The sequence below is a fragment of the Nyctereutes procyonoides genome, unplaced genomic scaffold (assembly GCF_905146905.1).
Source record: "Nyctereutes procyonoides isolate TBG_1078 unplaced genomic scaffold, NYPRO_anot_genome, whole genome shotgun sequence".
In the NCBI taxonomy this organism is placed as follows: domain Eukaryota; kingdom Metazoa; phylum Chordata; class Mammalia; order Carnivora; family Canidae; genus Nyctereutes; species Nyctereutes procyonoides.
In genome coordinates, this window is record NW_026575037.1 from 18,149,249 (window position 1) to 18,164,055 (window position 14,807).

General features: G+C 40.6%; 1 protein-coding gene across 5 annotated transcripts in view; it reads right to left on the reverse strand.

Moving 5' to 3' along the window:
• Positions 1–14,807, reverse strand: part of HHAT (hedgehog acyltransferase) — a 317,033-nt gene that overhangs the window by 187,827 nt on the left and 114,399 nt on the right. For all 5 annotated transcript variants that reach the window (XM_055319514.1, XM_055319515.1, XM_055319513.1 and 2 more), the window contains one exon: positions 168–318. In XM_055319514.1, coding sequence (XP_055175489.1) covers positions 168–318 — 151 coding nt within the window. The remainder of the gene's footprint in view (positions 1–167; positions 319–14,807) is intronic.

The following is a 14,807-nucleotide window of genomic DNA, read 5'->3' on the forward strand; positions in this document are numbered from 1 at the left end:
TCAGAAAGCACAGATTGTCATCGTATTAGATGAAGAAACCCAAATGCCAAATGCGCCTTGAGTGGGGGACAGAGAAAGAACAGCGGCCCAAACTCTTTGAAGTCTGCCAAGCCACGGCTCTTCCCACTGGACATCCCCAGAGGGCTTTCATAAACCAAATTACTGACCTCCACATGCCCGTGAAACTGAACATGGTGCTCACACAGCGAGGGAGGGGTGGCGGCGTGAGTCCATCCAGGCGCATGAGCAGAGCTGGGACACCAAAGAGCACCAAGTACTTCAGGTAGAAAAAGAGCACGTGGGCCAATGCCAGTCCTCCTGAAAGACAGAGGGAGCCATCGAGACACAGAGATAAGTAATGGAGCAATCTCCTGGGAAAGATGTAACATATCTGAAAATACACCACCTGCTCCCACTTTTCCACCCTTCCTGTTTCTTCCCCTTACCTCACACATTACAAAAAGTTTCCCTCATTGGTTTTGAGCAATAAGAATTTTGGATTAGCAAATATTGACATCTCCTTCATTATTGTGATAGACAATAGGACATCTTAGCAGTCATGCTTTTACAGATACCACACCTAAAAGTGTTTTATATATATATTTACACATTTAAATTCGGTATATATAAAATGGATTTAGAAAATATTAGAAAGGGAAAATCCTCCCCCAAATCCTTCTAAAACTTCATGAGTTCACACACACTTTTAGGGTGTTCACACCCCATTTCAGGCTGGCTAAAATCAAAAAGTCAGACCAACAAGGGTTAATGAAAATGTGGAGAAATTGGAACTGTCATACACAGCTGGCAAGAATGCAAAACGCTGCAGTCACTTTGGAAAACAGCTTGACATTTCCTGAAATGACTAAACAAAGTTACCATAGGACCCAGCAACTCTACTTTTGGCATATACTCAAGAGAAATGAGAACAGATACCCACACAGAAACTTATACCCAAATTTTGTAGTGGCATTATCAACAACAGCCAAAAGATGGAGACAACCCAAATATCCATCAATAGATGAATAAACAAAATGTGGCATTTCTATACAGTGGAATATTATGCTGCCATGAAAAGGAATGAAATACTGACCTGCTACAATGTGGATGAATCTTGAAACATCATGCTAAGTGAAGTACACCAATCATGAAAGACCACATATTATATTCCATTCATGTGAAAATCCAGAATAAGGTAACAAAGACAGAAATAGAAAATTGATTAGAGGGTTCCTAGCACTAGAGAAGTAGAGGGTGAGATTATGGCAGAGATGGTAGCTAAAGCATAGGGTGATGAAAATACTATAAAATTGGCAGTGGTAATAGCTGAAAGTATCTGTGAATATACTAAAAGCCACTGAATTGTATACTTCAAGTGGGTGAATTATATGGGAGGTGAACTATATCACAACAAACTAAAAACTTCATGAGGGCCCCAAGCTACAATGGCCTCTTGGCCTGAACTGTGCCTTTCCAGGATAAGAACAGAAGATGTGGACACTAGGCAAGATGTGAGGTCTGAGACAGGCCTCTGACTGTCCCCACTGAGAATGCTCTGCTTCTGCAGCTAGGGATCAGGGTGCTCTACCAACTACCTTCTCTCCTTGGGCTTTCTGGCTGGTCACTTTGACCCCTGCACCCTTTGCCCAATGGGGCACCAGAGACCTGGGCCAGATATTGGCCAATTCAACACTGGCTTCAGCAGGCAGGTGAGGAGGTGTGGTGAGTTTGCCAGAGCAGTATTCACAAGGAGAAGTCGAGGACAAAGTATGTGTGGAAGCCCTTGAGAAGATGACCAGTAACCACATGCTGTCCAACCTCAAGGGCCTTTCCCAGTCTGTTGGAAATACTGCAGGACATGTTGGAGCAGCTGAGCAGGTTATCTATGGGATGTTCAAAAGGAAATAACTAAGCCTTAAGAAGTACTAGGGGAAAAAAAAAAAAAAGAAGTACTAGGGGAAAATAGTAATGTCTGGTCCTTGCCATATTATACAAGGATCTTGGAAAGGACATCACTACAATGGAGAGTGTAGCTGTAAATAGTAACTCTGCGCCAGAAGAAACACAGAGCCATTTTCTGAATATATAGTTTGGGTAAAGGCAAATGGTGGTTCAAATTTGAAAGCCGCATGTCCAACAAGGAAAACAACCCAGGAATCTCTGTGTCTCAGTCCCAGTCAGGAGGGGTCAAACTGATTCCTCAGACTTATGGAAATTAGATTACAATCACATGTATTAAAACGGCTAGGTATAAAATTGTAGCATTCTTAGATGATAGCAGTCAATAAAAAAAGCTGATGTGTGTGTATAAGAATATATATACATGAATGTATAAGAGTATGTATGTATATAAGTGTATGTATGTATATACACATTCATCAGGAAGTGGGATATACATGCTAGCAATACCATCTAAAAAGTATTTCGGGGACATATAGTCACACTGAATGGTGAAGAAATCCATCCCACCGGCCAAGATGGCAATGGGGGTGGGGCAGGACTCCCATTGTTTCAAAGTGAACCACCAGACTTTGGTCAGAAAAATCCCAGAGCTAGTAGAAGCAGGACAGAAGTAAGGATGCCTGATTAAAGGGCACAAAGCTTCCAGGGCTAAAAATGACCAGCCTGAAGAGTGAAGGCATCAGAGAACCTAGGGAAAATCATTCAAGGTTAAGGCTACCTGAAGCTCTTTTACATATGAAGCATCAGAGACTTCCTTTCCTGTTAACAGGATGCAAAATCAGGGAGAATGAGCTGCTTCCTTCTCAAAATACTGCCTTTAATGTGACACTATTGTTATACAGTTATCACAGAGGAGGCATATAACTTAAAATCCATAAGACTTTTAAACTGGTCTATTTCACTTAAATATTTTAGAATTTCAATTCTAGTATTCTATCATCTATATTATGCATCAGGAAATAGCATCAACACCTCTATTACACATTACCTTACAGGTGTTTTTGTCCTTGTGTGTATTTTCTACCAGATTACAGGATGCTCAAAGCCCTTGCCCACATGGTTGAACATCAGGACTTTCAACAGTAGGTGCCCAATAAAGAAGAGTGAATGTTGCTAATGGTGGGAAGTTCTTCCCAGGGATAAACACGAGGGTCTGAATTGTATTAGATCCTATTAAATTGTTAGATATGCTACAGACTTGAACGACTTAGCATCTGTCTAATTAAAAGTCTTCATAAACCCAGGATAGACCAGAATTTGCCAAGGACTGGGGAGAGTTTGCCAAGAATTTGCCAAGTATTTGCCAGAGTTTGCCAAGGATTGGGGAGAGTTTGCTACAGGATGGAAAGAGGCCCCTTGACTCTATTGGCCAGCTGCAGAACTACCATCTTTGTATAGTTGAGCTCTGCCCTTAAGATTCCCATAGTCAGTATAAGACACTGATCCAGCTTCACTCTGTTTCCAGAAGCATGTTGTCTCTGCTCTGTTACCTGTCACCACCAGCTTGTGTGCCCTGACTCACTGCTACACTCCCATTTCCAGCCTAGGCTGGGTTCTTGCTTCTGTCCATGGCTTGACTTCATCTCAGAACCTTTTCTGCTCCAAGGAAAAGGACTCCAGCCACTGTTACCTTGTCTATACCTAACCTACTCTCGATTTTGCTTACATGCTCTGTGACTAAGTCAGTTCGGATTCAGGAAGCCTAGACATTTTATAAAAGTTTCTTCTCAGAGCACCTGGGTGGTGCTGTTGGTTAAGCATCTGATTCTTGGTTTCAGCCCAGGTCACTATCTCAGGGTCATGAGACTGCACCCCATATAGGGCTCCAGGCTCGGAGGAGAGTTTGCTTCAGATTTTCTCTCTCCCTCACTGCTGTGCCCATGTTTCTCTCTCTCTCTCTCTCTCTCTCTCTCTCTCTCTCTCTCTCTCTCTCTAATAAATAACTAAATCTTTATGAAAAGTTTCTTCTTTTGGGGCACCTGGGTGGCTCAGTCAATTAAACATCTGCCTTCAGCTCAGGTCATGATCCCAGGATTCTGGGTTCCAACCTCACATCGGGCTTCCTGCTCATCAGGGAGCCTGCTTCTCTCTCTCCCTCTGTTCTTCCCTGCCCCTGCTCATGCTCTTGCAAATAAATAAAATATTTTTTAAAAATTTCTTCTCATAAAGTTCTTTATAAGAGTGTTTCATGCCTATAGTTAACAATAGTACTATACATTTAAAAAGTTTGTTAATAGATCTCATAATAAGTCTTCTACCCATAGTTGTTTTTTTAAAGAACCTTTCCTATATAAGATCTAGGATAAGAAACAGAGATATAAAAATTAATCACAAAGAATTGAACAGACCAATTACCAGCAAAGAAATTGAATCAGTGATTTAAAAATTCCCAACAAATAAAAGCCCAGGACCAGACAGCTTCACAGGCAAATTCCACCAAACATTTAAAGAAGATTTAATACCTATTTTTTTTCAAACTGTTCCCCAAAAATAGAAAAAACTTTCAAATGCATTCAATGAGACAAGCATGACCTTGATACCAAAATCAGATAAAGACACCACAAAAAAAAAAAAAAAAAAAAAAGAACTGCAGGCCAATATCTCCAATCAACATATAAGCAAAAATCCTCAACAAAATACTAGCAAACCAAATCCAACGGTATATTTAAAAAATCATTCACCATGATCAAGTGGGATTTATTGCTAGGTTGCAAAAATGGTTCAATATTTGCAAATCAATAGGATATATCACATCAATAAGAGAAAGGATAAGAACCATATGATGATTTCAATAGACAAAGAAAAAGCATTTGACAAAATATAACATCTATTCATGATAAAAATCCTCAACAAAGTAGGTTTAGAAGGAATATACTTCATTATAATAAAGGTCATTTATGAAAAACCCACAGCTAACATCATCCTTAATGGGGAAAAACTAAGCGCTTTACCACTAAGGTCAAGAACAAGACAAAGATGTCCACTCTCGCTGCTTCTATTCAACACAGTACTGGAAGTCCTTGTTGCAGCAACCAAATGACAAAAGAAAAGGCATCTAAATCAGCATGGAAGAAGTCAAACTTTCACTATTTGCAGATGACATGATACACTATATAGAAACTCTGAAAGATTCCACCGAAAAACAAAACTAATAAACAAATTCAGTAAAGTCCCAGAAAAAAAAAATCCACGTATGGCAATCTATGGAATCTGCCACATTTCTATACACCAATATGAGACAGCACAAAGAGAATTAAGAAAACAATCCCATTTATAATCACGCCAAAAACAATAAGATACCTAGGAATAAATTTAACCAAAGAGGTGAAGACCTGTACTCTGAAAACTAGAAAACACTGATGAAAGACATTAAAGTTGACACAAGGAAATGGAAAGACATTCCATGTTCATGGGTCAGAAGAACAAATATTATTAAAATGTCTATACTCTCCAAAGCAATGTACAGATTTATTGCAATCACTATCAAAATACCAACAAGCATTTTTCACAGAGCTAGAACCAACGATCCTAAAATTTATGTGGAAACACAAAGGATTCCAAATAGCCAAAGCAATCTTAAAAAAGAAAAACAAAGCTGGAAGCATCACAATTCTTGACTTCAAGTTATATTATAAAGCTGTAGCAATCAAAACAGTATAGTACTGGTACAAACATAGACACATTGGTCAGTGGAACAGAATAGAAAATCCAGAAGTGAACCCACAATTAATATGGTCAATTAATCTTCAACAAAGCAAAAATGGAAAAAAGAATGTCTCCTCAACAAATGTGTTGGGAAAATTGGACTTTGTTACACCATACACAAAATAGTTCAAAATGAGAGTGCCTGGGGCACCCAGGTGGCTCAGCAGTTGAGATCTGCCTTTGGCTCAGGTCATCATCCCAGGGTCCTGGGATGGAGCCCCACATTGGGCTCCCTGCGAGGAGCCTGCTTCTCCCTCTGCCTATGTCGCTGCCCCGCTCTGTGTCTCATGAATACACAAATAAAATCTTAAAAAACAAAATGAGGATGCCTGAGTGGCTCAACAAGTCAGTTAAGCATCTGACTGTTGATGTCAGCTCAGGTCTTGATCTCAGTGTCATGAGTTCAAGCCCCACAGTGGGCTCCACACTGGGCATGAAGCCGAATGAATGCATGAATGCTCAAAATGGATTAAACACCTAAATGTGAGACATGAAACCATAGAAATCCTAGAACACAGGCAGTAACTTCTTTGACATTGCCTATAGCAACTTCTTTCTAGATAGGTCCCCTGAGGAAACCATTGGCACTATACCAAAATAAAATGTCTCTGCACAACAAAGTAAACAAACAACAAAATAAAAAGCAAACTACTGAATGGGAGAAAATATTTGTAAGTGACATAACCAATAAAGGGGTGGTACACAAAATATATAAAGAACTTCTAAAACTCAACACCCATAAAACAAATAATCCAATTAAAAAATAGGCAGAAGATAACATAGACATTTCTCCAAAGAAGACACCCAGATGGCCAACAGATACATGAGAAGATGCTCATCGTCACTTACCATTAGAGAAATGCAAATCAAAACTACCATGAGCTATCACCTCACACCTGTCAAAAGGTTAAAATCAACAAAATAAAAAACAACAAGTGTTGACCAGGATGTGGAGAAAAGGGAGCCATCCTTCTATGTTGGTAGGAATGCAAACTAGAGCAGCCACTCTGGAAAACAGTATGCAAGTCCTTCAAAAGGTTAAAAATAGAAATACTCTACGAGCCAGCAATTGTACTACTAGGTATTTACCTAGAGAATACAAAAATACTCATTAGAGGGATATATGCACCCCTATGTTTATAGCAGTAATATCTACAGTAACTGTAGAAGCAGCCCAAGTGTCCACTGAGTGATGGATATAGATGTGGTGTATATATACATACACACACAATGGAATATTACTCAGCCATAAAAAGAATGAATCTTGCCATCTGCAAAGACGTTGATGGATCTAGGGAATATAATGCTAAGTAGATAATCAAGCAGTCAGAGAAAGACATATACTACATGATTTCACTCATATGTGGAATTTGAGAAACAAAACAAATGAGCAAAGGGAAAAGAGAGAAACCAAGAAACAGACTCTTAACTTAGAAAACAAACTGATGGTTACCAGAGGGAGGTGGGTGAGGGGTATGGGGACTAGGTGATGGGGACTAAGTGCATTTAGTCCCCTATGATGAGCACCTGTGATGAGCACCAGGTGATATATGGAAGTGCTGAATTACTAAACTGTACACCTGAAACTAATACAACATTTTGTGTTAACTACCTGGAATTAAAATTAAAACTTAAAAAAAAAAGATTAATCAAGAAGAACAGAGATTAGGAAACACAACACAAGGTAGAAGCAGTGCCACGACAGACTTGGAGATTTTCCCTGCAGCTAAGGGTACAGCTCACGTGCTGAGAAAGTTAAGACCAGTGGTCAGAGTTACCATGATGGTCAGTTTCCTGCAGAGACACTGAAGAAAAAGTGGCTATTGCTTTACAGTAGTTATGTAAGTAAGATTCGGTGTCAGGGGGAGGACATGGATCAGGACCAGAAAACGAAGTGAGTAAATTGACAGGGGAAGTGAGTGAAAGAATGAGCAGAACCAAGGAGTTGCTGCCAGGAGCTCCAGAAGGACAAGCACTTGAGTCAAGAAGGGAAGGATGGAATTCTGGTGAGAGGGGCCAGCAACAGCTGCTGGAAAGCTTGTCCAGCCTGAAGAGGCCAACGAGGTCAAAAGAAGTCAATCATTTCTAGTCACTGAGTTCTAGGAATAAACGACTACAGCAAATGCTCCAGGTTCAACCTAAATCTAAGGATTTTGAGGTTGAACCTATGGCTGTACCAGGTAGAAGCCAGGGTCCCCACCTGCTGGACTCTGTAGGAAAAATGACATGCTAAAGGAGAAACTAGTTGGAACCCAGTAGGTCATTCACACTCATCCAGTGCACCATCCCAAGCTGAATCTCCAACTGAGATTGAGCCGCATACCTGTCCGTTACTTATCTAGGTGGTTTGTATCACAAGACTCTCTACTGATACTAGAGTAATTACATGCTCTAAACAACTGGTTGTATGTGCTGATGACAAGGCCACCCATAGCCAGCAGTTGATCCTTCAGGACTCAAAAATGAGGGTGGTCCCAGGGATCCAGGCTGCCTCTGCCCATAAACAGTTCCCAGTGGAAGGTTTAAAGGCTGTTTCTAAGAAGTACAGAGTATCCAGTGCAAGGACACCAAACCAAAGAGTGAAGGGTAGACAAAAAGGAGACAAAGGGGCAATGAGTTGGAGAGGCTACAGAAGCAATAATCCCAGGGTCCAGACTCCCCGAACTGGAGATGAGCAAAGGGGGTGGATAGCACACAAAGCAAGAACAGACGCAGTCGGTTCAAGAGTGATCTCAGGGATATAAGATTCTGGCTGCCTGACTTCTTTCTGAGTGATGGCACAGGAGAGGACAAAGAGGCCAGGCTGCAGTCCTCAGGTAGGTCTCCATTTCAGGAGAGGGAGCAGCCAAACAGCCGAACAAGGGGATGTTAACTGGTCCCCTCTGATGCGAGGTGTCAGAACTTCACCCTTTCTGCACACTTCACGATCATGAGGCTCGGGATCCACAACACCCTTCATACGTGCTTCTCAAACAGTTCTAGCTCAGCTCCCATGGATCTTCTTAACCACCACTGAAAACAACAGTCACAAGCATAGTACAAGTATAAAACACGTGAGAGTAAAAATCACCAAACTCGGGATAGTGGTTCCTATTGAGGGGGAGTGTGGGAAATGTAAATGGGATGGGTAACCGAGGAGGATTCAACGATGTCAGTAATATTTTATTTTCTTAAACTAAGTGATGTGGGGCACCTGGGTGGCTCAGTCAGTTAAGCATCTGCCTTTAGCTCAGGTCATGATATCAGGGTCCTGGGAGGAGCCCCGCCCTCAGGCTGTCTGCTCAGAGGGGGTCTGCTTCCCCCTCTCCCTCTGCCCCTCTCCCGCCCATGTTCTCAGTGATGTGATCTCTCTCTCTTAAATAAGTAAATTAAATATTAAAAAAAAATAAACTAAGTGATAGATAACCACATGTTCACTATATTCTCTTCTAACTTTCAAAACATCCCGTGTGTGTGTGTGTGTGTAAAATACAGTCTCAACTGCCAGGGCAAGTTCACCAACAAACTAGCTTCTGAGAGTGCACTAGGGCATAGTAACAGCAGTTACCGACCACTAAGCACCTACTATGTCCATACGCTAGCAGTTTGTGACATCCGTCCTCATTCTCAGAACATATTTTTCTGTGGATATTCTTACCACCCACATTGCACAGATAGGACCCTGGGCACACAAAGGGGACGGAACTTGCCTAAGAGCACACATTAACAAGTAGCAGAGTCAAGACCTGAATTTGGGTCTGCTGCCTCAATGCACTATATTTATTAGATTTGTATTCTCTCAGAGCAGACTCGATGGAAGAGAGTTTGTGTGAGGCAGACCAGATGGCAAGACAACGAGGGGGCTGTTAGAGGCAGTCGAAGGAAATATTCCCAGCAGGAAAAAACTGCAAAGAGCTCTGAAGATCCTCAGGAAAGCCAGCCTCAGGGAGCACACTGAAAAGCAAAGATGTCCAAGAAACAAATACACAGGGCAGTCCACTGTGGTAAGCAACTCCAGATTCACAGATTTGAAAATTCTGACCCTCTTAGCATCAAAATGAGTAGTTATTAACTCAGAAACCCGAAGAAGAGTTTACCTCCCCAAATGCTTAATCTTTGAACATACTGGAAAACCTAGTTTGGAAAGCTCTCTTCTTATTAGGTTTAAATCTAGTTTAAAGTCTTAAAAAAAAAGATATGTTTCTGGAGAGGAGAACAGAATATTAAATTCTATTTACCCATCCTCTTCAATTATGAATTGTTAAATCTCAGGGGGAAAAGCTGTAAGTCACAATAAATCACACTTAAGATAAAAATAATTTTCCAGCAAAAATACTGAATACTTCACAAAACAAAGTAAATCAAGGTGTTCCAGGAGCATTTTCATATGGCAAAATAAATTTTAAATCTTTTTAAAAACTGACTATAGCAAAATAAAATTTTTTAAAAAACTGACTATAGCAGCATAACAGAACAGGCCCTTCTCCATTCCCAAACTGTGAGGGAAGAAAACCCCATACAACGGGATCTGCACAGGGCCAAATGACCTGAAAATTCTATAAAACAAATTTTCTGGTAAAGACCAGATGTAGATTGATGCTTCACTATGACTCACTTTGCCCAGCAGAAGTGCTCTGTAAAATCTACATGCAAAAAGAACTAGAAATTAACTACTAATTATTCTACTGCAAATCCTTCAAGGAGCAAAGAATCCCTCTAGAAAGCAAATAATTGCCTCCCTCAAGTATTCAACAAATTCCAATTTCCATACACCAACTTAGCTTAAAAGAAAGAGACACCTATTTTATGGCATCTAAGAAGGTACCTGTACGCTAAGTTACCTGGATATAACAATGGGCCAGGCAGGGACTGGCAAAGATCACCGTGTTCTGAGGGATGCTGGGGGTGGAAAGAAAGTGAATAGCTGGTGTTGCAAATAATAACTGTGGTGCAACTTGCTACCCTTTATAATGCTACATCAAGCGGGCATCTCTTCCATTCTTCAAGCAGGCACCATGAAATTACCCTCACACCACACGAAGTATCTGTAATTGAACAGTCAAGTTCCACAGTAGTAAATCCCAGAGAAGCTCCGGGTTCACACTGCATTAATTTCAAATAACCTCGGGATTCTAATCCAAGGAGAGAATGTATAAAAATTAATTTTTTCTACTGAATCTTAAACCTTAGAAAGTTTAATGCTTCCAAAAGGTGGGAAGAGAAGAGAATCTTATGCTATCTGACATATGTTTGTGTCTCCAGTTTTCAAAACAGACATCAGATGTCAAGTGTCTTATCCCTCTCCCCTCGTTGTGATGTTACAGAAGGAGAAAAAGCAAATAAATGACTTGGTTAGCATTTCATTACCATTTAGATAGGTGCATAGACATTATTTCAACAACAGCTGGTACTTACGCGATGTTCTAAAAAAAAAAAAAAGTCGCTGACTACACACACTCAGGAGATGGGTCCCTAAACTCCAACCACTGAGCAGTTAAGATTGCAAACAGGACTCTAATGTACACTCCACGGAGCTTTATTATATCTTTGCCGTGAAAAAACAACTAACTTTGAACCACTGTCACCTCCTCACTTCTTGGCTCTCAAATCCCTTTGCAAAGCTCTTTTCTATCCCCTCAATCTACTATTGTGAAGCACCATTCTAAAATGAACTCAAGAAATGGGACCTTTTTGAGTTCTTTTAAAGAAAAATCATAAATTACCACCTTTACTCCCCTTATTCTTAGACTGTCATGGTAAACTTACAGCCTGTCATGTTCTGTCTCCATGTGAGATTCTGATGTTCAAAAGGATATGGCCAAACATTTGGCCAAACCCCTAGAACTTACAACACCAGGAGAGAAGCCTATTGTAAGCTACAGACCTTGTGTGATTATGATGGATTATGATGTGCCAGAGTGGGTTCATCAATTGTAACTAATGGACTCCCTCTGATGGAGGATGCTGATAGTGGGAGAGGCTGTGCATGCATGGGGTTGGGGGCTACAGGAAATCTCCGGATCTTCCCCTCAATTTCATTGTAAACCTTAAACTGCTACCAAAAAAAAAAAAATAGTCTTCTTTAAAAAAGGACGAAAACAACACTTATTACCCTTTAAAGATACTATTGAAATATTTATGAATAATGATAAGATGTCTGGGATTTGCTTCAAAACAATATGCAGGAGAGTACAGATTAAAGAAAATTGGCTGTAAGCTGATAATTATCGAACCAGAATGATGAATACAAGGAGGTTAATTATATGTCTACGCCTTTAATTTTCTAAAATACAAAGTTTTAAAAGTCCTGAGTCCCCACCTGAACCCTGAATTTTAACCAGGAATATTCAACTTCCTCCTCACCCCAGCCAAATGGATTTGCAGGGGACAATGAGTAAAATAGGACTAAGCTCAGCACAATTCCATCTCCATGCTCACCCTATGAGCATAGAAAAAATGGAAAGCATAAAAGACAGGCAAATTAGAGGAAGGAGAAGGGGGAGAATGCCATGAAGCAGAATAATGAACTTGCCTATTATCAGTCCTTGAACCACAGGGAACTGGTGGCCTTTGAGGTAGGTCTGCTCAGAGCAAGATGTCCCACCACGATCTTTATCAATTACAACAGTGTTTCTCAAATTTATCTGCTCCTAAGAATCCCACGGGGTAACAGTTCATCACAGGGATTCCCAGGCTTCTCCTTGACAGATTCTGATTTAATAAAAGTTGGGTCAGGGTCCTGAAATCTGAATGCAAAAGAAGTACAGATCTTCCTTGATATGCAGTGGGATTACATCCTGATAAATCCATCATAAGTCAAAAATATCACATGTCCAGGGACACCTGGGTGGCTCAGCAGCAGAGCATCTGCATTTAGCCCAGGGCGTGGTCCTAAAGTCCTGGGATCGAGTCCCATGTCGGGCTCCCTGCACGGAGCCTGCTTCTCTCTCTGCCTATGTCTCTGCCTCTCTCTCTCTCTCTCTCTCTCTCTCTCTGTGTGTGTCTCATGAATAAATAAAATCCTTAATTTAAAAAAATCACATGTCCAAAATGCATTTAATGCACCTAACCTATGATGTTCACATCTTACCTTAGCCCAGCCTATCTTAAATGTGCTCAGAACACTGATATTAGCCTACAACTTAGCAAAATCATCTAACACAAAGCTTATAATAAAGTGTTGAATGTTTCATGGGGCTGATCGAGTACTCTCCTCCAAGTGAAAAACAGCATGGCTGCATGGGTACAGAATGGCTGTAATGTGTTGGTTGTCTACCCTCATGATCACATGGCTGAAAGCTTCGGTTAACTGCTGCTGCCCAGCACGATGAGAGCACAGCCTATGGGATATTGCTAGCCCACGATAAAACTGAAATTCATAAATCAAAGTATGGTTTCTACTGAATGCCCATTGCTTTTGCATCATCCTAAAGTCAGAAAGCTTTAAGTTGACCCACTGTAAGTCAGGAACCATCTGTACTAGGAAGCTATGGTCAGTCAAGCCTGAGAAATTCTAAGGTTGAGGATGTACACCCTACTTCCTTCTCTCCACCTATAAAAATATGCATCAAGGTGTAACATACCAATTTTCTTGGGGAAGGTGAGGTTACTTGTTCATTTTTTTTCTGACTTTCATGGATGAAAAAGAAAAAGACACCTCTCCTATTCAATCTGTTTGTTATATGCCAGAACTTCAAAGGCAATGTTCCAAACTCACTCTGACATTTATCACTGAGTTATCCAAAAAGAGAACATGCAGGGAATTTCAAAGGAAAATCTTGTGCCACAGGATTGACCTTTAATTTTATTAACTAAAGATGGCTATAATTTTGACAACCACAACTTAACTGTGAAGAAACAATGTTCTGCTAGCCTGAGGGGAGATGAGCAGTCACTCAGGCACAATCAATGCTCTCCTTAGAGGAGAAAGCCCCAAGCTTTTCTGCAGAGTTCTGCTAAGATAAATAACCTCCACAAAAAGTTGTGCTACAGTAGACAACTCTTGGCAAAACTTAACTCAATTCCATAATGTAAGGAGTAGTATAAGAGGAAAAAACTAAAATCACTGCCAGTTATCAAAGCCTTCTCAAAGGGTGAATCCTCAGGTAATTCTCCAATCTGCTAGCATTTTGGGGGGAAACTGTCAAAGTAACAAAGCTATGTTTATATATTTTATCTATATATTTATTTAATCTATAGATTCATGACAATATATTCTCTCTACTATGATATTCCTTGAGGTATGTGAAAGCGATTTAAAATGTACCAGTTGTAAAAGATATTAAATGTTTTTTTTTAACCCTTCAAAAAAGGAAAGTGATGCTCTGAGCACCTTCCCTTTGACAGGAGAAATATTGAAAAAGCAAGATTTGTCCAAGTCCCCAGCAATCTGTGGAACTTCTACACATCCCCTGCCCCAATAGCTTTAATAACCACCCTTTCACTGTTGAGCTCCTATTGCTAACACTGATGTGTCCCCTAAATCCCACAATAGTAGGTGCCATCACCTCTGGACATCCCCACATCATTTCACACCTCTGGCCCTCATGTGGTTATCTGGCACCCCACGTGTGCCTACTGGAGGTTTGGAGAATGAATGAGTGGGTAATGATTTCCTTCTGGAGGCTTAATGAAACTTTGTTGAATTGATTTGCATTAAATGATCATCATTTTTTCGTTGATCACAAGTAGATTTGAGGAAGGTTCATATTTAAATAACACTTCCCAATCATCCAGCCCATCTAAACTCCCTTAATATGCTTGGTGACACAAAGTTAGTGACAATTCAGGATGAGAACACTCAATTTCTCTCTCCTAATCAAAAGTAATGCATTACAGTAGTGAGAGGTGGAGGAAGGCATCATCTAAATCTGAGGGAGCAGGGGAAGTAGCCCAGAAGGGAGCTGTTTTGAAGGAAGAATCAGCTGGATGAAGGAAACTTCAAGCAATGAGGCATGCACAGCAGGCAGATATGAGAGAGCCCAGCACTGGGGCAGGGAGCAATGTGGCTTCAGCAGCAAAACAGGCATGATCAGAAAGGGTCACGCTGGTCGGCTGAGAAGTACAACTTTATAGTAAAAGATCTGAGAAACCAAGTGAGAATGTGAGATGGATCTGTTTTGTGTTGTAGAAAGATTGGCCTGTAAGAAAACAGGAGATGG